The sequence below is a fragment of the Dendrobates tinctorius genome, unplaced genomic scaffold (assembly GCF_039654945.1).
Source record: "Dendrobates tinctorius isolate UK_male_01 unplaced genomic scaffold, ASM3965494v1 ptg000009l, whole genome shotgun sequence".
Taxonomy (NCBI): Eukaryota; Metazoa; Chordata; class Amphibia; order Anura; family Dendrobatidae; genus Dendrobates; species Dendrobates tinctorius.
This window is the reverse complement of record NW_027361677.1, coordinates 3,559,679-3,585,488: the sequence shown is the minus strand read 5'-3', so window position 1 is coordinate 3,585,488 and position 25,810 is coordinate 3,559,679. Positions and strand designations below refer to the sequence as shown.

At 42.5% G+C, this 25,810-nt stretch overlaps 1 protein-coding gene across 1 annotated transcript in view; it reads right to left on the bottom strand.

Annotated features, from left to right (window-relative positions):
- LOC141095490 (5-hydroxytryptamine receptor 3A-like) overlaps nt 1–24,804 on the bottom strand; it is a 52,025-nt gene extending 27,221 nt beyond the window's left edge. Inside the window, exons 1-7 of the mRNA XM_073581524.1 lie at nt 24,753–24,804; nt 23,224–23,363; nt 18,606–18,715; nt 11,212–11,384; nt 9,840–9,994; nt 7,897–8,104; nt 7,104–7,301 (exon numbers count right to left, since the gene is read on the bottom strand). Of these exons, the coding sequence (XP_073437625.1) occupies nt 7,104–7,301; nt 7,897–8,104; nt 9,840–9,994; nt 11,212–11,384; nt 18,606–18,715; nt 23,224–23,363; nt 24,753–24,804 (1,036 nt within the window). The remainder of the gene's footprint in view (nt 1–7,103; nt 7,302–7,896; nt 8,105–9,839; nt 9,995–11,211; nt 11,385–18,605; nt 18,716–23,223; nt 23,364–24,752) is intronic.
- Nucleotides 24,805–25,810: the final 1,006 nt, after the last annotated feature.

Below are 25,810 nucleotides of genomic sequence, written 5' to 3'. Positions count from 1 at the left end.
GTCCCAAACCAAGAATGTGTCACGATCCAGGTTGGATCTGACAGAGTAAATGCACAAAGTAACCTTCTTTTTCCCTTGGCTGTGTGCCAAAGGTAGTTTTCCCCCCGGTGGCCATTAGGGTCATTGCACTTTGGTTACTTTAGTTTGTGCACATAATTATGCAACAGGTGTGGTAGCTCTATAAGACAGTATCAGGTGTGTTAATCACTGTTGGTGATAAGGTCTTCATTTGCAAGCAAGCCTGGGTGAAGGAAGGAGCTAAAGGAGAGTCACTGGCAGCTCAGTGAGATTCCTGGAGTAGCAGCTATGGTGTCTGCAAGGAGGGCTGGCATGGCATGGTGGAGTTGCAGCTATGGTGTCAGCAAGGAGTTCGTGCATGGATTGGTGGAGTGGCAGCTATGGTGTAGAACTGCACTGAAAATGCTGGACGTTGTTGCTGAGAGCTGGACTCAAGCATGCTGGACTTTTTGGCAGAAAAGCTGGACTGTTATGATTGAGTCACCGTAGGAGGCAAAAACAGAAATGCTAGCTAAGTCCAGAAAACCAGAGAAGTTGGCAGCTATCGGATTGCAGACCCCTGAACCTATCAACACAACTAGCAGTAGCCGTGGGGGGTTCCTACGATGCCCTAGACCCCTCGATCACAGCCGGAGAATTAAATAGGCCTAAAGAAAGAAAGGGGAAATCTAAACTGCCCCAGAGCAGACCCCAAAGCAATAGGCAGCCCCCAACATATAATGACGGTGAAGCAAGATGAAAATACTAACACAGACAGAAAGATAGACTGAGCAAAGACGGGGCCCAAGCTAACTAGATAGAAAAGGACAGGAAGGCTGCTGTCTGCAATCCGTGAAAAACCCTATGAAAATAAGAGCCAACAGACTGACAGTGAAAAAGGCCCTGAAGACGCTAGGCTTCAAAAAGCTATGTCAGTACTCAGGAATATTCTGAAGACAGAGCTACAGGCAAAAGGAGATTCAGCTCACCCCAGCAGGGAATGGCAGAATACTGAAAAGCAAGGAAAACAAAAAACAAAACAAAAATGCTGACAGGCAAAACAGAAAACTTAGCTTTAGAGGAGCAGGAATCAGACTGGTATCCTAGAAGTCCACAGAGAAATCACCCGCAGGGCAGAAGGGCGTCGGCAGCCTTATATCCAGTCCGTGACTCCACTCAGCCAGTCATCCTCATTAGGCTCAGGTGCCTGATAATCAGGCTCATTACCTTCCTTTACCAGAATAGGGAGTTCACCAGACCTCAGTGACGAAGGGGAAAATGAACTCACAACAGTACCTCCCCCTTGAGGAGGGGTCACCGAACCCTCAACCACGCCACCAGGGCGATCAGGGTGAGCCCGATGAAATGCACGCACCAATCTTTTGGCATGAATATCAGAGGCAGAGACCCAGGAATTATCCTCCTGACCATAACCCTTCCACTTAACCAAATACTGGAGTCTCCGTCTAGCCAGACGGGAATCCAGTATTTTCTCTACCTCATATTCCATGTTACCTTCAACCAATACAGGGTCTGGAGGTGCCACCCCAGGAACAACTGGTTCAACAAACCTCTTCAACAAGGACTTATGGAACACATTATGGATTTTAAATGTGACAGGAAGAGCCAAATGAAAAGAGACCGGATTAATAATCTCCAAAATCTTGTAAGGTCCAATAAATCTAGGCTTAAACTTAGGAGAAGCCACCTTCATAGCAATATTTTTTGATGATAACCACACCATATCACCAATCTTAAACTGGGGACCAATGGTCCTATGTCGATTGGAAAACCGCTGGGCCTTTTCCTGGGAGAGAGATAACTTATCCACCACTTGGTCCCAGATCTGGTGCATTCTCTCCACCACAGTGTCAACACCTGGGCAGGCAGAAGGCTCCACCTGCCCTGAAGAAAATCGAGGATGAAACCCAAAGTTAAAAAAAAAAGGTGACATCAAAGTGGCAGAACTAGCTCTATTATTTAAAGCAAATTCGGCCAAGGGCAAAAATGAAACCCAATCATCCTGATCAGCGGAAATAAAACATCTTAAATACGACTCCAAGGTCTGGTTTGTTCTCTCTGTCTGCCCATTGGTCTGAGGGTGAAAAGCAGAGGAGAAGGACAACTGAATTTCCAGCTTGGAACAGAAAGTCCTCCAAAATCTAGACACAAACTGAACTCCTCTGTCAGATACAATGTTCTCAGGAATCCCGTGTAAGCGAACCACCTGTTGCAAAAACAGGGGCACCAACTCAGAGGAAGATGGCAACTTAGGGAGTGGTACAAGATGAACCATCTTAGAGAACCTATCACAAATCACCCAAATAACAGTCATTCTTTGAGAGACCGGCATATCAGAGATGAAATCCATTGAAATATGGGTCGATGGCCTCCTGGGGACCGGCAAAGGCATCAACAACCCACTAGAGCGAGAACAAGATTTAGACCGGGAGCAAGTCCCACAGGACTGCACAAAATTCCTGACATCATGAGACAAGGTGGGCCACCAAAAAGAGCGACTCACCAGATCTCTAGTACCAAAAATACCTGGATGACCAGCCAATGCAGAGCTATGAACTTCAGACATCACTCTCTTCTTCCACTGGTCAGGAACATACAACTTTCCACTGGGACAACGCTCAGGTTTGTCCTCCTGGAACTCTTGCAGAGCAAGTCTCAAATCGGGCGAGATGGCAGAAAGAACTACCCCTTCTCCTAAGATGGTAGCAGGCTTGGTCACCACAGGAGAATCAGCAAAGAAACTCCTAGAGAGGGTGTCTGCCTTGACATTCTTAGTTCCAGGAAGAAAAGAGACCACAAAATCAAAACGTGTAAAAAACAAGGCCCACCTAGCCTGTCTAGGGTTCAAGCGTTTAGCCGACTCTAGGTAAATCAAATTCTTGTGGTCAGTGAGGACCACAACTTGATGTTTAGCTCCCTCCAACCAATGTCTCCACTCCTCAAATGCCCATTTCATGGCCAACAGTTCCCGATTCCCCACATCATAGTTACGTTCAGATGGAGAGAACTTTCGGGAAAAGAAAGCACAGGGATTCATTTTAGATGTTACAGGATCCTTTTGGGACAAAACAGCTCCTGCACCAATCTCAGAAGCATCCACCTCTACCTGGAACGGGAGTGAGACATCAGGTTGCCGCAAAACCGGGGCGGAGGTAAATCTTCGCTTCAGCTCCTGAAAGGAAGCAACAGCCTCAGGAGACCAATTCAACACATCAGCACCCTTCTTAGTCAGATCAGTCAATGGCTTGGCAATACTAGAAAATTTTGCTATAAATTTCCGATAAAAATTAGCAAAACCCAAAAACTTCTGGAGGGCCTTCAAAGAAGTGGGCTGAACCCAATCATAAATGGCCTGTACCTTGGCCGGGTCCATTTCAATAGTTGACGGAGACAAAATAAATCCCAAAAATGAAATCCTCTGTACTCCAAAAAGGCATTTCGATCCTTTGACATACAGAGAATTCTCCCTCAAGATCAGGAACACAGTCCGAATATGTTCCACATGAGAATCCCAATCCTTGGAGAAGATCAAAATATCATCCAGATAGATAATCAAAAATTTATCGACAAAGTCTCAGAAAATATAGTTCATGAAGCTCTGGAAGACAGAAGGGGCATTAGTGAGCCCAAAAGGCATCACCAGGTACTCAAAATGTCCCTCCGGAGTATTAAACGCCGTCTTCCATTCATCCCCCTGCTTAATGCGGATAAGATTATACGCCCCCCTGAGGTCAAGCTTGGTAAACCAGCAAGCACCTCTAACTCTAGAGAATAGATCCGAAATCAGGGGTAACGGATACTGATATTTAGTAGTAATTTTATTGAGGGCACGATAATCAATACAAGGCCTTAAAGAACCATCCTTTTTGGCCACAAAAAAAAAAACGGCACCTAAGGGTGAAGAGGATGGTCTAATATGACCCTTCTCCAACGCCTCCTTAATATAGGACCGCATAGCCTCGTGCTCGGGTACAGATAAATTGAAGAGCCGACCCTTGGGAAATTTACACCCCAGGCTTAGTTCAATTGCACAGTCATAACTCCTATGAGGAGGCAAGGGCGCAGACTCATTCTCACTAAATACATCATAAAAGTCCGCCAAATAGTCAGGAACATCATGCGACTGAGGAGAGGTGGAAAAAACCGGAGCCTCACTAAAGGCACACCGACAACCCCAACTCACCACAGACACAGATTTCCAATCCAAAACTGGATTATGAATTTGCAACCAGGGAAACCCCAGAACAACGGCATCATGCACACCATGCAATACCAAAAATCTGCAATTTTCTTGATGGTCTGGGGCGACCCGCATGACCACCTGGGTCCAAAACTGAGGTTTATTTTTAGCCAAAGGAGTAGCATCAATCCCCCTCAAAGGGATAGGCGTCTGCAGAGGTGTCATCGGAAATCCACAACGTTTAGCAAAATCCAAGTCCATTAGGTTTAGCGCTGCCTCCGAATCCACAAAAGCCTTGGCGGAAAATGTGGACAGGGAGCAGATCAGAGTAATTGCCAGAAGAAACTTAGGTTGAACACCACCAACAGAAAACGTGTGTGCAAAGTGTTTCTCTCGTTTAGGACAAACAGAAATAATATGCGAGGCATCTCCACAGAAAAAACACAGCTTATTACGCCTTCTGAACTCCTGATGTTGCGCCTTAGACAAAACTCTATCACATTGCATAGGTTCAGACGTCTGTTCAACCGGTGGCAACACCTCTCGTGCAATCCTGCGTTCACGTAAACGCCGATCAACCTGAATGGCTAATGACATAGAATCGTCCAGACCAGAGGGAACAGGAAATCCCACCATAGTATCTTTTACAGCTTCTGACAAACCCTTCCGAAAGAGAGCAGCCAAGGCATTATCATTCCAAGTAGTAAGGACCGCCCACTTTCGGAACTTTTGACAGTACAACTCTGCAGAATCTCGACCCTGGTTCAATGCCAACAGGGTCTTTTCAGCCTGATCAATAGCATTAGGTTCGTCATACAACAACCCCAAAGCTTGAAAGAATGCGTTCACATTAGTCAGAATAGGATCATCTGGTTTCAAAGAAAACGCCCAATCCTGGGGATCGCCACGCAGCAAAGAGATGACAATTTTAACCTGCTGCGCGGAGCTCCCTGACGAGTTAGGCTTCAAGGCAAAAAATAATTTACAATTATTTTTGAAACTCAAAAATTTAGATCGATCCCCAAAAAATACATCAGGTGTAGGGATCTTTGGTTCAACAGCATGCGAACGAGCAAGGTAGGCGGAAATTCCCCACACTTCCGCAGCGAGCTGCTCCACATGATCAGACAATTGCTTTATCTCCATTGAGAGAAAAAAAAAAAATCCCCCTACGGCCTCAGAGATATAGAGGAAAGAATATACACACTTTTTTTTTTTTTTTTAAACACAATTCTTTCTTGCTATTGAGTACCCTAGGATCTGCGGTAAGGCGGGTGATTCTGTTATGATTGAGTCACCGTAGGAGGCAAAAACAGAGATGCTAGCTAAGTCCAGAAAACCAGAGAAGTTGGCAGCTATCGGATTGCAGACCCCTGAACCTATCAACACAACTAGAAGTAGCCGTGGGGGGTTCCTTCGATGCCCTAAACCCCTCGATCACAGCCGGAGAATTAAATAGGCCTAAAGAAAGAAAGGGGAAATCTAAACTGCCTCAGAGCAGACCCCAAAGCAATAGGCAGCCCCCAACATATAATGACGGTGAAGCAAGATGAAAATACTAACACAGACAGAAAGATAGACTGAGCAAAGACGGGGCCCAAGCTAACTAGATAGAAAAGGACAGGAAGGCTGCTGTCTGCAATCCGTGAAAAACCCTATGAAAATAAGAGCCAACAGACTGACAGTGAAAAAGGCCCTGAAGACGCTAGGCTTCAAAAAGCTATGTCAGTACTCAGGAATATTCTGAAGACAGAGCTACAGGCAAAAGGAGATTCAGCTCACCCCAGCAGGGAATGGCAGAATACTGAAAAGCAAGGAAAACAAAAAACAAAACAAAAATGCTAACAGGCAAAACAGAAAACTTAGCTTTAGATGAGCAGGAATCAGACTGGTGTCCTAGAAGTCCACAGAGAAATCACCCGCAGGGCAAAAGGGCGTCGGCAGCCTTATATCCAGTCCGTGACTCCACTCAGCCAGTCATCCTCATTAGGCTCAGGTGCCTGATAATCAGGCTCATTACCTTCCTTTACCAGAATAGGGAGTTCACCAGACCTCAGTGACGAAGGGGAAAATGAACTCACAACACTGGACTCATTTGCGGGACTCTGCTTCTGGACAGCTGCACGCAGGTGTGGACTCTGTTTGCTCCAAGGCTGCACTATGGTGCTGAGAAGAGTCCAGGACAACTCAGTCAGAGTCCTGGAGTGGCAGCTATGGTGTCAGCGAGGAGTTCGTGGAAAGCATGGTGGAGTGGCAGCTATGGTGTCATTGAAGAATTCTTGCAAAGCTTGGTGGAGTGGCAGCTATGGTGTAGAGCTGCACTCAGTTGCTGGACTCTTTGGCTGAAGCTGCACTCAGGTGCTGAACCCCGTTGCTGGACAGCTGCACTCAGGTGCTGGACTCCGTTGCTGGACAGTGCACCCAGATGTTGTACACAGTGGAGGAAAAGATGCACGCAGGTGGTGGGCTCTGTTGCTGGGAGCGTAAGCAACAGAGCAAAGCTAAGTGGTGTTCCCCTGCATTGTCACTTTTCCTTATGTGTGTTTAGTGCAGTGGTGGGATGAGTTTCCGCACCGACCAATTCCCTAGTGAGGGTTTAGGTGCAGGGCGAGCTAGGGGTCTTAGGTATCCTGATCGGCGCCCGGTGCGGAACCGGCCTAGGGAGCGTTAGGAGTGTAGAGAGTGCAGGAGGTCTCCATTTCCCCGTTCCCTATTGCAGGGCCACCATTGTTATTGTTACCCAGGTTTTCCCTATTCCCTTTGTCTTTTTGTATTAGTAACCGGCCTGTGGGCCGCGTCACATAGGACAAATACACGTGCCGCGTCCCGTTGTATCAGTTACCAGCCTGCTGGCCGTGTCACTCAGGACGGGGCACGTGACAGAATGGCAATTCATAAAACTTACCTGGATCTGGCGGTTGGTTGGTGTCTGAGACCTTCACTCTATTGAAACATAGGATTCTTGATAGATACTTAACAAATACAATCTCTATCCAATGGGGAACATTTGTTTGAGTGTCAGTGAGCATTAGGATATAGGCTGTAAATACAGACTCAATAATACTGATCACCATGGCAGCCATCATCAAACTGCAAAAAATACCTGTATAACACATGAAAAAACACCTTATTAACTACACATCACTGTCCAATAGCAAATGTTAAAAGAGAAAAAAAGGTGCACATTCATTATGGAAGATTGGCCGTTAACCTGTTATGTGCATTGCAATCCAAGCCAAACAATTTTTTAGGGGACCACTTATACCGGCCCCATCCCATAGCTTGTTTGTTGCATCCCTGATCTTGACTTTGATCTGTGACCTGACTTCACTATCAACCCTTCAAATTTTACACAACACTTCTTATTTCTACTAAATATCCCATAATAGACAAGCCAAGAAGATTTGGACCAACTGGGTTGAAAATGAATTTTTCATGGGCATAACTGAACATGGAAGTCTAGGGGATTCTCAGAGATCACACCCAGAAATGTCACCATAAAAATTTACATCAACCGCTATACCATTAAGTTTGACAGTCATTCTGTAAAAATTAGGTTCGTGGCAAGTACTCTTTCACAAAATAATGACTCCTTCTGGGGGAGAATATGGTGAATTATTGAGGGCAAGAAACAAAGGCACATGAAGTGTGAAGGGGTCTGTAATACCTAATTATAATTTTCAGACTATGTGACTTACCTAATAGTGGTGGGGTATGTGATAGGGGCATAATGTCATTTAGGATCAGAAGAAGCATTGAGAATCCAAGCACATTGCTGATCTTAAAGCCCAGACGGTCATTTTTCGGCATTTCAATGAACATACTTGCAATATCTAACAACACCATGAAGCATATTGGCAAGATGAAACTCACAATATAATCTTGTGGAATTCTCTGTATTATGATCTAGTATATGGAATAAACAAAGAATTAGTACAAGAATATGCCTTATAATAGAACGTACAGTGCTAAGTGTGTATTTGTATGAATAGTAGACCATCTAGGAACCTATCTACAGTGGATATGAAAAGTCTACAAAGCCCTGATAAAATAACCGGGTTTTCTCATGTGGAAAAATCTTACTAAGAAAAATAATTTCAGAACTACTAAAATAATGTGGTTGCATAAGTGTGATTATAATTATGGATGTCATAGTGTTCAGAATTAGTCATTAATATTTAAACTCATGTTAAATAACCCAATATAATGTTTGGTTTATCTAGGAGGATTTTCCTGAAATTTTCTTAGATTCGATTTACAGCAAAAACCACAGTGTGTAAACAGCTTACAACACAGCAAAGGGATCTCTAATGAAAGTTGTCGGGAGAAGGTACAAAAACATTTCTAATGCATTAGATATACTATGCATCACTGTAGAGAAGGTCATCAAGAAATGGCTTAAATTTTGCATAACAGTGATATTACCTAGAATTGGACGTCCCTCAAAAATTGATGACAAATAAACAAGAAGAAAATTGGTCTAGGAGGCTGCCAATAGACCCACAACAATATTAAAGAAGCTTCTGGAATATCTGGCAAGTACTGGTTGTCTACTGTATGTGACAACAATCTCCCGTATTGTTCGTATGTGTTCCTTTCAGAGTAGGGTAGCAAGACGTAAGATTTTTTTTTTACAAGGAAAAACATGAAAAGCCTAGCTTTGCTTTGTCAAATCCTACCATCAAATCTATCAAAAGCATGGGAGAAAACATGTTCTTGTTTGAGGAAAGTAAGGTGGCATTGAACATACGTCATCATTCCACCTGCTCATCAGCGCACCCGTGACGTGATCTCAGGAGGCCAATTGGTTTCCAATACAGGCGGATATCTGCTGATGACTCTAGTGATAAAATGAATAGTTTATTTCAAAAGTACAACCAGTCCCACAAAAAAAACAAGCCCTCATATGGCTATGTGGACAAAAAAATAAAAAACTTATGGCACTTGGATGAAGGGGAAGAAAAAATGAAAAATCGCCTGGTTGTGAAGGGGTAAAAAGGAATTTTCATGTGTTAGGTTGCAGATGGACAAGTCCTGGATGAAATGTATGTCTTACTGAGGTGCCTAGCCTGATGATTATGGTGATGGGAAATACGGACTGGAACACCGGATGGCTCAGATAGTGCTGAGAGATTTTTTAATGGACACGGATTTTGGGTCTGGGTATTAAGGAAGGCTACTAGAGCTTGGTGGGATTGGCAGTTCCCATACCTCCACTTCCTGTCCTTGGAATGGCCTATTTAAGGTAGTTCAGTAGGGAAGGACTCTGATGTCGGTTAGTCTCTGCCTGAGGGCACATTCTGACCTCAGCGTGACAGCATGTATTTCCATACAGCTGTCATGATCAGGTCAGAAGTGCCGACGGCCAGTCCGAGGTTTGCGATGCGATTCTAATGCAAGTGTTACGGTGTCTAACTGCGCCCTGAGACTTAGAGTTGGATTTTAATAAACTGCTCACTAGTATTGATATAAGAACTGTGTGCATGTGTATCGAAGTGTCTACCAGAGAACGGATTCCCTACAAAGGGTTACAAGGTATTTTCATGATTCTGTATGTAGGTATGCTGTATGTACTAATCTCATTGTTTAACTGATGTGATGTATTTTTCTTCTTTTCCTAATATTAAAGTTTATTCCTTACCATTAAAATAATTCTGCTATATATTTCTCCTCCAGCTATATAATTATCTTCCAACACAGTGGTGTTTACTAGTTTCCAGGCACCTTTTTCCCGATAGCTTTCTTTTGTCCTATTATAGGGGGCTTCAGAATCTGATATAAATCTGATTTCAGAAGCTGGAGAGATAAGAAATAGGTTACATTTGTGACAAGGTGGTGACAGTGCCGCAGTGATACCAGATTACCAATGACAAGATAACCAAATGTGACTATAGGGAGAAAATGAATTTAGTTGCTTCCAGGAGCTGCCGGCTTTCAGTCAAAGGCTACTATTCACAGCACCGCTCATTATGCTGTGAATGGCGGCTGTGAGAATAAACTGGCACTTGGATTGACAGCTGAATCTGCACAGATGCGCTGCAGAGTCAAAGTACCGGAACATGCTCTCACCTACTGCTCACAGATTAATGAACAGTGATTGTAGCCTCTTTATGCACGCCCCAATGACTGAAAGCCGGCGGCGCTTTTAGTAATATAGTCGGGCAGTATTTTAATGCCATTTAACTGCAGATTAACCCTTTCACTGCAGGTAAAAGCATTTTCCAAGTTGACAGGTTTCTTTTAAAAACATAAAACTTGTCTAACAACCCAAATGCTATGATCAGCTGAACATGTGTGCTTATATTAATAGAACAGGTAATAAGTGTGCTGCCAAAACCTTCTGGAAATGCTTATCTTCAAAGGAACAAAGGATTAGACTGATTCTAAAAGCATTTTTGCCCCAACTGTTAATATTAGGGGCCAGTCAGTCAACCATCATAGATGTCACCATTGAGCTCCTCACTGCCCTACCATGAATGTTAGTAACAATTCTAGATTAAAGAGGTACTTTCTATGGCCCCTACCTCTGAAGATCAAATCAATGAAATCTATATTCCAAACAGATTTATGGAATGTCTAGATGATGCCACTTCTGGAGAAAAGAGTCCCATGATCGATACTTTTCCCAGTGAATTCAAAGGAACAATGGCTGTGGTTGCCTAATTATTTCCATAATTCTAATGTAGAAGGCTGGACTGAATTAGTAGGTTGAGATCAGAGGACCTCCATTTTTCCCAATAGGAAATCGGGACATCAGGTATCAAGCATTTTGATATTTCTAGTGGACATGACATAAATGTTTATGGTGGAAATACCCCTTTAAGTTTGGAGCTAAATATCCATGTTGCCATATTTCACCATTTTATTTATTGGACATTATTGCCCCCATTTTACCCATTTATAATGGGTATAATGCCCTTGTATATACCATTATGCTAGCAGAGAAACTTTGTGAGCTCCTGCAGTACAAAGCATGTTTAGCCTAATTTTAAAGTCTAGTATATGTTACAAACCTGGGTAAACATAGGAACCAAGAGATATATTACATGTCTGTTTGTCAAAGGGAAATTTGTAAATGTTTAAATCACAAGAAGTGACGACTCTCTGCATTTTGAAATCAACCATTCCTCCGTACCAATAAAGTTCGGTGTAGATAGGGGGTTGAGATTTATCCTCGGTGTCAGTCCTAGAGAAATTAAATGAGCAGTTACATTGAGACAATGATAGGAAATTAGAATGTATGTATCTGAGGGTTCGGCTCTAGCATTTAAAAAACAACAGAGTTGAATGGAATCTGTAAAAAGTAATTAAAATCCACTACAGTAGAAATTAAACGATTTATAGCAATGATTGTCCTTTTGACGGTGCGCCGAGCGCAACCAAACTGCAGCAGGTTGCGTTTGGCACTGGTCGGTGCACCGTCAAAAGAACGCATGCGCCGCCAAACGCATACTGCGCACGGCCTGCGCCCCCAGTGATAAAGATAGGGGACGCAGGACGCATGCGGCGTCATGCGCCAGTAGGCGGAGCTACCGGCGGAGGCGTGGCAGGGGCAGGGCTTAGCGGCGGCCGTGCGCAGGCCGTCGTTGCGCTCAAAAGCGCAAATGTGAAACCGGCCTTAGGGCTTGTACCCATCACTGTGAAAAAAAAATTCCAATTTCGGTCTAGAAATGTAGGGCTAGTGTCATGTAAGTGTTATGCGATTTTCATGCAAGTACAATCTGATTTTTCACACCTAGCATCCAATTGACATCCGAATGCCATGCGATTGCTCTCCAATTGTAATCCAATTTTAACATGAGCTTTTACATGCTTACACATATTTTTCCAAGGAAATATACAGTACTTATATATATATATTAGAACAATTTAAAGCTAGCATTTGATCTGTTGCATACAGTAAAATCACAGCGTGAGAGGTTAGAATAGAACAGATAGAATAGATATATGACATACAGTATATACACATAGAATGAATAGATACACAGGTGTCAGTCACATATATGATTAGTACAGTGTTTGTGCAGCTTACTGTACATGTATTTAATAAATGATTACCGTATATACTCATGTATAAGCCGAGATTTTCAGCCCTTTTTTGGGCTGAAAGTCCCCCTCTTGGCTTGTACGTGAGTCATATACCAGGGGTTCGGTGGGGGAGGGGGAGCGGGGGTGTCAGGTCATACTTACTCCTCCTGGCGCGGTCTCTGCTGCCCCCTGCTTCTCCTGGTCTCAGTCTCCTTCCTTCAGGGGTCACATGGTACTGCTCATTAAAGTCATGAATATGCGCATATCTATGACTTTAATGAGCGGTACCATGTGACCGCTGAAGGAAGGAGACTGAGACCAGGAGAAGGGAGACTGGTAGAAGCAGGGAGCTGCAGAGACCGTGCCAGGAGAGGGTAAGTATGCACCATATTCACCTGTCCCGGGTCCATCGCTGTGCGCTGCTCTGTCCTCTCCTCCACGTCCTCTGTCTGTGATGTTCAGGTCAGAGGGCGCCGTGTCATAGTTAGTGTACGCCGCGCCCTCTGCCTGAACGTCACTGACAGAGGGACCTGGAAGAGAGAGAGCGACGCGCAGCCATGGAGCGGGGATCGGTAAATATCGCCAGTGTCAGTGTCCTGAACCAGCGGTGACATCAGAACCTGTCCCCTCTTGCTCAAGACACGGCACCGAGCCCCCAGCGATGAAAGGTGAGTATGTCATTATTTTTTATTTGCAGCAGCAGCAATATATGGGGGCATAATTATGGAGCAGCAATATATGGGGGCATAATTATGGAGCAGCAATATATGGGGGCATAATTATGGAGCAGCAATTTATGGGGGCATAATTATGGAGCAGCAATATATGGGGGCATAATTATGGAGCAGCAATATATGGGGGCATAATTATGGAGCAGCAATATATGGGGGCATAATTATGGAGCAGCAATATATGGGGGCATAATTATGGAGCAGCAATTTATGGGGGCATAATTATGGAGCAGCAATATATGGGGCCATAATTATGGAGCAGCAATATATGGGGGCATAATTATCGAGCAGCAATATATGGGGCCATAATTATGGAGCAGCAATATATGGGGGCATAATTATGGAGCAGCAATATATGGGGGCATAATTATGGAGCAGCAATATATGGGGGCATAATTATGGAGCAGCAATTTATGGGGCATAATTATGGAGCAGCAATATATGGGGCCATAATTATGGAGCAGCAATATATGGGGCCATAATTATGGAGCAGCAATATATGGGGGCATAATTATGGAGCAGCAATATATGGGGGCATAATTATGGAGCAGGAATATATGGGGGCAAATTATGGAGCAGCAATATATGGGGGCATAAACTATGGAGCAGCATATGGGGGCATAAACTATGGAGCAGCATATGGGAGCATAAACTATGGAGCAGCATATGGGGGCATAAACTATGGAGAAGCATATGGGGGCATAATCTATGGAGCATCTTATGGGGGCATAATCTATGGAGCATCTTATTGGGGCATAATCTATGGCACATTTTATGGGGGAATAATCTATGGAGCATAATCTATGGAATATTTTATGGGGCCATAACCTTTATGGGGCAAAATATGGGGCATTATTAACCTTTGTGCAGCATTATATGGGGTGTATTTTGTACGGAGTATCTTATGGGGCCCATCATGGACTGTATGGAGCATTATATGGGGCTCCTGATTCAATATGAATATTCAAAAACATTTACCTTACTGCTGTCTCAATTAGTTTTACTTTTATTGGCATCTATTTTTATTTTTGAAATTTACCAGTAGCTGCTGCATTTTCCACCTTAGGCTTATACGCGAGTCAATACGTTTTCCCAGTTTTTTGTGGCAAATTTAGGGGGGTCAGCTTATACATGGGTCAGCTTAGACTCGAGTATATATGGGTATTTTTCTGAAAAAAAAACATTGTGGGCTCCCACATTATTTTCATAACTAGCAGAGGGAAAGCCTCTAATAATATCCATGGAGCTTCCCAAGCTATTAATATCAGCTCACAGCTGTATGCTTAGCCTTTCCTGGTTATTAAAATCAGGAACCCCCCAAAAAAATTAATGTAGGGTCCCCCTATATTTAATAACCAGCAAAGGCTAGAAAGATGTGGGCTGATATTAATAGCCTAGGAAGGGGCCATGGATATTGGCCCCCTGCCAGACTAAAAACATCAGCTCTCAGCCATACCAGAAATGGTGCATCCACAAACTGGCACTTTGGTTCTCTCTTACTACTTGCCCTGATGCGGTGGCAATTGTGGTGATAGTCAGGGGAAGTGATAGCACCTTTGTATTGTTAGGTGACATCAAGCCCAGAGGTTAGTAATGGAGAGGCATTTATAAGATGCCCCCATTATTAACCCCACAGTGGTATTGTATAAACACACACACACACAGAATAAATTCTGTTATGAATGAGTCACTGAGGAGGAAAAAACAAAAAGCAAGCTAAGCCTAGAAAACCGGAGAGGTTGGTAACTAGCGGATTGCAGACCCCTGATCCTATCCACACAACTAGCAGTAGCCGTGGAGCGTGCCTACGGTGGTCCTAGATGCCTCGTCACGGCCGTAGAACTAAATAGCCTAAAGAAAGAAAGGGAAAATCTAAACTGCCCCAGAGCAGACCCCAAAGCAATAGACAGCCCCCAACATGTATTGTCGGTGAAACAAGATGAAAACACAAACACAGATAGAAAGATAGGCTGAGCAAACGATGGGACCCTCACTAACTAGAAAGGACAGGAAAGAAAAGCTGCTGTCTGCAATCACGCAAAAAAACCTGCAAAAAAATGTCCAACACGTCTGATAGAAAAAAGCCCTGAAGTCGCTAGACTTCAATTCCCTATATCAGCACTCAGGTATATTCTGAAGACAGAGCAAAAGAGATCAACTGATCAGAGACAAAATGGGGATTCAGCCCAGTCCCAGCCAGCGCTGGCTGAACACAAAAACTAAGTAAACCAGACAAAAACTCATATGAACAATAGCAGAGAAATCTTAGCTTTAAGAAGGCAGGAACCAAACTGGAAACCAGAAGCCACAGTCAGGAAAAATCACCAGCAAGAAACTAGGGGTCGGCTGCCTTAAATCCAATCAGAAACTCCTGATGTCCAATCGCAGTCCTCTTCCTCAGGTGGCCGGTCTCTGCCATTTAGATCAGCTTCATTACCTCCCTTCACCAACAGAGGGAGTCCAGATAGAGAACTCACTACTCCTCTGTCAGCACAGCCAGCTCCATAACCCTCACCAGAAGCCAGAGGCAAACCCGAAAATGAGCTCACAACAAAATTCCTTTAATTGAAACAATTGCACACTTAATTAATGAATCTAAATTAAACCATGCTCATGTCATCACCCAGTATACTGAAGCCAATGTCCCCTGTAACAGAATTAAAATAATAAACAATAATATTGGAACGTTGGAATATTGGAGCCAAAGAAAGCAAGACAAATGCCAGGGATTTTTTTAAATATATTAATACAAAAAAAACAAGGTCAGCAAAGGTGAATCTCCTAAAAAATGGTAAAGGATATTACACTGACACATTCATGTTCTATAAATATCAGTTTCCATCAGCCATTCCACTATCATTATAGACAGATAACCCTTCTAGCTAGATAACACAAGATTCACAAAAGGTGATGGACACAGTTCACCTCCTCCGCCTCCTGCATAGTGACCTCTGCACAGATCACAGAGCATGCTCAAAACTCTCTCCTGTAGTAGTTTATGAACACCTTAGGTTTATGCATTATTATGGTCCATGTAGCTGTTGGAAAATTATTTCTATCAATGCTGCTAACAGAAGCCTAATCAAGAGGGATCACCCCCATAATAATATGTTGATAATAAACAGAAAAATCTACAATCAGAAAATTAAAAAAAAAAAAAGAAAAATAAAAGCAATTTAGGAAATTATATGGTTTACTAACTGGATAAATATGAAAAAAAAATAATATAGGTGATAAATTTCCTTTACGTTATGAAGGGAAAACATAGTATTACATGTCAGCTTAGGAAATATAAATGTTTCTAGTAAAGTTAGCAGATTGATAGCTAATGTATCTCTGAATATTTTTGCAAGAAAAATTGGTAATAACATATGCACTGTCCACTGGACCACTAAGCCATGAGTAACATTACAAGTTATACTAAATATTTCCCCACAAAAATACAAACTTTTTAGCTCATTTATTTCCAATAACATTTTGGCAACAGATCAGTTTGCCTGTTTTTATGTGACGGCTTCCCTTGAAGACCATTTTCCCATGTACCATGTACACATCAGGATGAAAAAAAAGTATTAACACTATATGGAAAGAGGCAATTTAAAGGGTTTGCCCAGTAAAAGTAAGTATGATCTATCCACAGGACAGGGGATAACTTAATGATCTGTGGAGGGGTCTAACTGATGGGACATACACCTATCTGCAAAACGGGAAATTCTTGTGCCTAAAGTAGGGCTTTTAGCCTAGTTATTAAATGGAGCAGCAGGTTGGAGACTCGACCACCACTACATTCAATCTCTATGGGGCTGCCAGAAAAAGAAAAGTGCAGTGGTCAGCAAATCCATAAGGAAAGAACTGAGCAGTGATTGCGCATGGGCACTGCACTCTATTCTAATGTGAGTATAAATGCCCTATTTTGCTGATTGATGCTGGTCCTAGTTGTCAGACCCAACTGGTCAATAAGTTATCACCAATCCTGTGGATAGGTGATAATTTGTTATCACCAGTCAAAAACTTAAATTAAATGAATGCCATTTTTCAGTACACCAAGCATGGTATTTGCTGTTACATGTTAAAACTAATATTACACCCCTTTGAAGTGTTTGCATTTCATGCTAATGTAACAGTAGTGGAAGCTGATGGATTGCTCCCTGACACCTAAGGGTTAAATGTATTTGATCCCCATGTATGTGATAAACGTATTATACCCACTGGGACTGCAGTTAGCTGGGACAGGGTTAACTGTAGTAACCAGCCCAGTTTGGGAGGGGGAATTGAGTGTTAGTGCCAAGTGCAGGAAGTGACAGTCAGTGTGATGGCAGCAGTGAGTAATGAAGCAGTACTGAGGCAGCTAGGGACAGTGTGATCCTAATACTCGGTGCAGTGGATTGCCACAGGTAAACTTCCATGTGAGTCAGTCTAATGACCTGGGGCAACCTCGACATGAACGTCAGGGGCCAGAGCCACACTCAGCTTGTGAAGACGGACTAGGCTATATGGAACAGAAGGTATTGCAATCTGGATATGCTGCTAGAGGAGAGGAAGATTCCCTAGGGCTAGGAATGCCAGACAGAGGGACATGCCACCTAGACCGAGAACCAGGGCTGAACTTGTATCTGGTACCTGTGGGAAAGGTGACAACTCATTGGGCCTTATCCATGCATCTGCTTGTAAATACTGTAAACACTGCCATTCACAAAGTAAAAGTTTGATTTTTGTGAACCACATGTCTCCTGGAAAAATTGCTGCCCTGGTTCCAGAAGAAGGATTCCTGGAGTCAGAAGAGGACCGCAGACCAGAAGTAAGTGAGAAGCACCACATACTCAGCTGCACACCGGAACTGGGACACACCTTGTCTGTAGGATACCAGAGCGCTCGCCCACAACTACCTCGCTTGGGCATCTTACATTACACTTCAATAACCCCCCAAAAAAAATTGCTTGGCTCGACCTCTATATTAGCCTCACATCAATAAGTTTGCCACAGTGTAGCCTGAAGGGTCTTAAAGGGAATCTGTCACCTACCCTTTGGCGGGCGATGAAAATGAGGTTGGTCTGGTCCGATGGGCGGTGTTCCCGATGTGTGCCGCCTCCCCATCCTTGCCCGCCATCCGCAGGCTATTGCTGAATTGGAGTAGGTGAACGCCATTTTTTGCTTTTTTTGCGTGTGCGCTAAGCATTCATAGCTAGCGCACGCGCAGTATGCTTTGCCCAACTGCGGGCAAAGCCAAAAAGCTGGACTGCGCATGCGCCGGTTAACTAAGCCCTGGAACACAGCAAAATACTTCTGGGGCTTAGTTAACCGGCGCATGCGCAGTCTGGCTTTTCGGCTTTGCCCGCAGTTGGGCAAAGCATACTGCGCGTGCGCTAGCTATAAATGCTTAGCACACGCACAAAAAAGGGCGCACACCTATTCCAATTCAGCAATAACCTGCGGACGGCGGGCAAGGATGGGGAGGCGGCACACATCGGGAACACCGCCCATCGGACTGGACCGACCTCGTTTTCATCGCCCACCAAAGGGTAGGTGACAGATTCCTTTTAATTGTTCTGCATCTACCAACCTAAAGCCTCCCAAGAGTACTCGCATGTTTTAGAAGTTGTGTCCGTAAGATTTTGTTCCTAGCTGAGTAAACAGAGAAAAAACCTTACATTTCATATATGTAGATGTCCGGCCTCCAAAACTTTTCCTTTCTCAGGTAAAGATACCAAATACCACAAAACAAATTTGGATCCCATGATATGAATTCATTTTGCCAAAACTGCAATAAAAAATTAGATGTTAATATGGTAAGATAGGCAGGAAAATAATTTCTGTGAGTTTCTTGGTAGAGTCTTGCACTATCGCTCTGTGTTTTGTAGACCACAGGTCACTTTAACCCTGCAGTCTACAGAACTGGCCAAGACAGACTCTGACTTCTTGTGCGTGCACCAGCGCAATGACAAACGCTTTGGTCCTTCCGCGTTTTACTACTGGACTCCTGGATTAGGTGATCAGGATCCTAGATTAGGAGAATATATGATGCTTTTATATTAATTAAAACTTGTGGTGTGACTGTGGGGGGCATCATAAGGTATGGGGGTTCCTCATACAGTGAAGGAGCTACTGTGGAGGGACCTCATACAGTGTGGGGTTTACTGTGGGGGACTCTCATACAGAGTGGAGGGCCTCTCATGCACTATAGGGAGTACTGTGTGCAGAAAAATGTATTTAATAGAAAATCCAGGATTACAATTCAGACATCAATTGTCATGTGCAAAAATCCACAAAAAATAATGAAGATCTACGCGTTTCAGATGTGAAACAGCCTTAATTGTTCGTGATTAAGAATATTTCCCATCTGAAATGCGTAGCTCTTCATAGTTATTTAAGGATATTTATAAATTCAATTGATGTCTGAATTTTAACACTTGGTTTTCTATTAAATAAATGTTTCTGCAGACCGTAGAGCCTGAATTTGCCTTGTTTGCTATCTACCACGTCTGAACAGTATGTTTCCTTGCTCCAAGTGTTCGAGTTCTTGAGTTCAAGAGTGAGCTTGACTCTTTCCATATAGGGACTACTGTGGGAGCTCTCATAAATTTTGATGCCATTATACAGAGTGGGAGCTATTGTGGTGGCCATTATACAGTTTTGGGCTATCGTGGTGGCAATCATACAGTGTGGGGACAACTGAGGGGGCCATAAAACAGTGTTGGCGCTAATGCAAGGGACAGTACTCAGTTTTGGGGCTACTGTGGGGGTCCTCATAGTGTCAGGACTACTGTGGGGGACATTATACAGTGTGAAGGCCCTCATACAGTGTGAGGACTACTGTGGGGGGCCATCATATAGTCTGGGGACTAATGTGAGGGCCCTCATACAGTGTGGAGGCTCTCATACAGTGTGAGGACTACTTTGGTGGCAATCATATAGTGTGTGGACTACTGTGAGGGCCCTTATACAGTGTGGGGCCCTGATAAAGTATGGGAACTACTGTGGGGGCCATTATACAGTGTGGGGGCTACTGTGGGGACCATTAAATAGTGTGAGGGCCATTATACAGTGTAGGAGCTATTACACACTGTAGCACTGTGGGGGCCATTATACAGTGTGAGAACTACTGTGGAGGGTCATTGTACTGTGTTTTTTTGAGAGCAGTGGGGACATCATACTGTGTACAAGAGAGCTGTGGGCCCATCATACTGTGCATAGGGGTGCTGTAGGCCCATCATGCTGTGTATACAGGAGCTGTGGGTCCATCATACTTAGAATCATAGAATCGTAGAGTTGGAAGGGACCTCCTGGGCCATCTGGTCCAACCCCCTGCTCAAAGCAGGATTCGCTAAATCATCCCAGTCAGATGTCTGTCCAGCCTCTGTTTGAAGACTTCCATTGAAGGAGAACTCACCACTTCTCGTGGCAGCCTGTTCCACTCATTGATCACTCTAACTGTCAAAAAGTTTTTTCTAATATCTAATCTGTGTCTCCTCCCATTCAGTTTCATCCCATTGCTTCTAGTCTTTCCTTGTGCAAATGAGAATAAAGTTGATCCTTCTACAATGTGACAGCCCTTTATATATTTGTAGACAGCTATTAAGTCTCCTCTCAGTCTTCTCTTTTGCAAACTAAACATTCCCAAATCCTGCAACCTTTCCTCATAAGACAGGGTTTGCAGACCGGTCACCATTCTGGTCGCTCTTTTCTGAACTTGCTCCAGTTTGTTGATGTCTTTTTTAAAATGTGGTGCCCAAAACTGGACACAATATTCCAGATGAGGTCTGACCAAAGAGGAGTAGAGGGAAATAATGACTTCACGTGATCTAGACTGTATGCTTCTGTTAATACATCCTAGAATTGCATTTGCCTTTTTTGCTGCTGCATCACACTGTTGACTCATATTGAGTCTGTGATCTATTAGTATACCCAAGTCTTTTTCACATGTGCTGTCACTTAGCCCTATTCCTCCCATTCTATATATGCTTTTTTCATTTTTATTACCCAGATGTAGTACTTTGCATTTCTCCCTGTTAAAAACCATTGTGTTAGTTGCTGCCCACTTCTCCAGTTTATTTAAATCTTTTTGAATCCTCTCTCTCTCTTCTCTAGTATTAGCTATCCCTCCTAGCTTTGTGTCATCAGCAAATTTAATCAGTTTACCCTCAATTCCTTCATCTAAATCATTGATAAAGATGTTGAACAATACAGGGCCCAGGACAGAGCCCTGTGGTACCCCACTTGAGACATTCTTCCAACTGGATGTGCAGCCATTTACGACCACTCTTTGGGTCCGATCACTAAGCCAGTTATGAATCCAGCTAACAGTTGCCTTGTCCATTCCATACTTAGTCATTTTTTCAATAAAGATTGTATGAGAGACTTTGTCAAATGCTTTGCTGAAGTCAAGATATACTATATCTACAGCATTTCCTTGATCCACCCAATCAGTGATACCGTCATATACTGTGTATAAGAGAGCTGTTGACCCATTACTGTGGGCCCATTATACAGTGTATAAGGGAGCTGTGGGTCCACCATATTGTTTATAGGGGAGCTGTGGGTCCATTTTATTGTGTATAGGGGAGCTGTTGGCCCATTATATTGTGTATAGGGGAGCTAGGGGCCCATTATACTGTGTATAGGGGAACTGTTTGCCTGGACTGTGTGCAGAAAAGCTGATACTGGGGACTCAAATGACATTATTAAATGTTAAGTGGGCACTTAAGAAGCAATATTGTTAAAGGGGCAATCAGGATATTGTAACTGTCCAAGGTGCACACGAAGTATTATTAATTTCTAGGGGCAAAATATGGGTACTGTTTTCTATGGCACTTGCACAGGGCATTATTAATTTCTAGGGTGCAATTTTACCATTTAGATGACACAAATGATGAAATTTCCTTTGTAAGGGGCACAGCTGTGGGTATTATTATTTAGGACAGTAAGAGGAGCACTGTTTTTGTGCCACACAGAAGGTACAGCAATAGGGACACATTCAGCAGCAGTGGTTCAGTCTAGGGGTATCATCAAGATGAGGAGTTTGTGCAGCTTGGGAATAAATGGGACGGTGCTAGAAATGTGAAAAGTCAAATGTGTTTTTTTTAGTAATCTCTGCAGACGAGTTGTGGCTGGAAGAAGTTGTCATGTCGGTCTGGGCCAGTTGGAAAAGACGGAATAAGTGAACAACGCCATCAGAAAGAACGTCCATTGTAGGCCACTATATATAACTAAACTGTAATCTCTTATATATTAGGCAGGACTGATCTCTACCTCTATATCAGTGTTCCCCAACTCCAGTCCTCAAGAGCCACCAACAGGTCATGTTTTCAGAATTTCATTAGTATTGCCCAGGTGATGGAATTATTGCCAGTGCAGGTACTGCAATTATCACCTGAGCCATACTAAGGAAATCCTGAAAACATGAACCGTTGGTGGCTCTTGAGGACTGGAGTTGGGGAACCCTGCTCTATATGGTCAATACATGGCTGTAATATCAGTGTTAATCTTTGTACAGAGATTTATCTTCAGTAACTGCATGGTTATCTGTTGAGGTTCCACTATACCCAGAATTAGGGTGTGCCACCATAATTATAGTAAGAGGTTACTGGTTAGGGCCTACTCAGATATTTCACCCCCACTGAGCTGAACAACTAGCTAGCCTCTGTTGTTCAACAAACGGTGACTGAAGCCGCGCCTCTATAACTGAAAGCTGGAAACTCCATAGAGGAGTAAAGTTCATTTCCTCCTGGAGCTTTCAGTGAAGCGGCTGCACAGCTTCAAAACACTATTAACCTGTAGATTAACCTCATATCTGCTGGTTCACTGCGTCTTTTGACATGACAGGTTCCCTTTAATAGAAAGGAGATAAATAAGTACATTTACTTAGAATTTCTGACTTTAGGTTGATTGGTAGTTTGTGGTTTTTGGCTTTTTAATTCCTACTTTTTCCTTTTGTAATTTTGTTCTTTATTTAAATTTTATCATTTTGGAAATTTACAAACCGCCAAATGTTGCCATGATTGAAAGTTTATGATTTGCCCCTTACCATTATTAACTGAATGACTGAAGTTAGAGTCTTTTCTTTTGTGTCCTAAAAAAAAAAAAAATGTCACTGGCTTTTCGAATAATAAAAAAAGAGATTAAGTCCTAAGAGAATATTAAGATTTTTCCAACAATTACTTTAGAACCATTGCTGTCTTTGGGATATGATCATTGGATCCAAAGAAAATGTGCTCCAATATGTGACAAAATGTCAGGAGGGACTGATATATTGAACAGTATAATGCTTACCACATTGATTATATCGTAAAGAGATATGTCAACCCAAACGGAGGTGGCATCTGTCCACATCTTCACTGGTCGAAAAGCACTACTTGGAAATGTGATGTTAGTGACACTTTTGTAACTGCAGTCTTGACATGAAGATAAACCTAAGAAATTTAAGGAATAGATTTTGTATTCTAATACTTTAAGCGATGTTTAAGTCATAGCTACAGAGTTAAGTAATAAAAGAGTTAAAAAAAAAAACGAATATACAGCTCTGGCAAAAATTAAGAGACCACTTTCAAATGTTCAGGTTGTCTGATTTTTCTCTTTATTGGTATATTTTTGAGTAAAATGTAAATTGTTCTTTTATGCTATAAGCTACTGACAACATATCTCCGAATTTCAAAGCAATAAATTTTGTTGTTTTTTTTAAAAGGAGAAGTGGTCAAAATGAAAAAACAAAAGAAAACAGTGCTTTCTGACTTCAAATAATGCAAAGAAAACAAGTTCATAATAATTTAGAACCAACAATACTAATGTTTTAACTCAGGAAGAGTTCAGAAATCAAAATTTTGTGAATTAAACATAATTTTTAAAAGCAGCTTTCATACGTCTTGGCATGTTTTCTACCAGTCTTTCACACTGCTCCTGGTGCAAAAATGTAAACAGTTCCTTTTTGTTGGATGGCTTGTGACTATCCATCATCCTCTTGATTACATCCCAGAGGTTTTCAATGGGGTTCAGGTCTGGAGATTGGGCTGCCCATGACAGGGTTTTGATGTGGTGGTCTCTTAATTTTTTTCCAGAGCTGTACTGTAAGTTTAGTTCTTAGCTAAAAAATGGAAAAAGTTTAAAAATTATAATAAATATTTGCAAATTTTGTGAAATTCAAAAAAAGTGTAATCCTCAATCAACCACACTCTGTGTCATGGAAACATTTCACATGGATGTCCCTTACCTAAATAACATTATGCTCTGTGATCTAGCTTCTGTGCCTTTTGGCTGAAATCAAGTATAGTATATTTTGGTGTTGTCTTGGTAAGCTTTAGGGGATCACAAAATAGGGTTCATGAGGCTACAACATGGGATCACCACATCATCATTGCCCTTAGCTGATATGGGCAGTACACTGGATTTCTGGAGAAGCTATGTTAGAGTTTGCTTAGAAGTGTTGTACCAAGAACAAGAAGACGATGCAGCTGGCAAAGAAGAGGAGCTGGTTGCAGTACTCTGTAAGGCTAGGTGCACACATTGCATTTTTGCTGATGTTTTTCTTTCCACACCGATTTGGATCAGAAAATACGAAGCGTTTTACAGTACCAGCAAAATGAATGAGGTTTCAGAAATATCATGTACATATTATTTTTTTCCTTAACCCCTTCACGACCTTTTACGTGAAAGGTCGTGTCCCTGCCTTTTGATGTGTGTTCTCACACCGAGTGATTTAACACGTGCCGGACGGAAGCGCATCATTCATTACACCCATTGGCCCCGTTTCTCATGATCGCAGGGCACCAATGGGTTATCATGACAGACGAGGATCTGTCGCTAACCTCCATGCCTGCCATTACAATCTTCCTGTGAAGGCCGTCCTGTGGCTGGCATTTATAGGAAATTGTCATGTCTGGAGTACATACCAGTTCTGAAGCATTGCTGTGTATAGGTTCAAGTCTCCTAAGGGGACTATTAGAAACAGTAAAATGGGAGGAAAACATTATTAAAAATGTGAAAAAAGTGAAAAAAACAAAAGCTCAAATCATCCCCCTCTTGTCCCATTAACCACTTAACCCCCAAGGGTGGTTTGCACGTTCATGACTGGGCCAATTTTTACAATTCTGACCACTGTCCCTTTATGAGGTCATAACTCTGAAATGCTTCCATGGATCCCGGTGATTCTGACACTGTTTTCTCGAGACATACTGTACTTCATGTTCGTGGTAAAATTTCATTCAAATAACTTGCGTTTATTTGTGAAAAAAATGGAAATTTGACGAAAATTTTTAAAATTTCACAATTTTCCAACTTTGAATTTTTATGCCTTTAAATCACAGATATGGCACACAAAAAACTTAATAAGTAACATTTCCCACATGTTTACTTTACATCAGCACAATTTTGGAACCAAAATTTTTTTTTGTTAGGAAGTTATAAGGGTTAAAAGTTGACCAGCGATTTCTCATTTTTGCAACACCATTTTATTTTTATGGACCACATCACATTTGAAGTCACATTGAGGCATCTATATGATAGAAAATACCCAAAAGTGACACCGTTCTAAAAACTGCACCCCTTAAGGTGCTCAAAACCACATTCAAGAAGTTTATTAACCCTTCAGGTGCATCACAGGAATTTTTTGAATATTTAAAAAAAAATGAACATTTAACTTTTTTCACAAAAAAAATATTTCAGGTTCAATTTTTTTTATTTTACCAAGGGTAACAGGAGAAATTAGACTGCAAAAGTTATTGTGCAGTTTGTCCTGAGTACGCTGATACCTGATATGTGGGGGGGGACCACTGTTTCGGCGCATGGCAGAGCTCAGAAGGGAAGGAGCGCCGTTTGACTTTTTCAATGCAAAAATGGCTGGAAATTCAGATCGGACACCATGTTG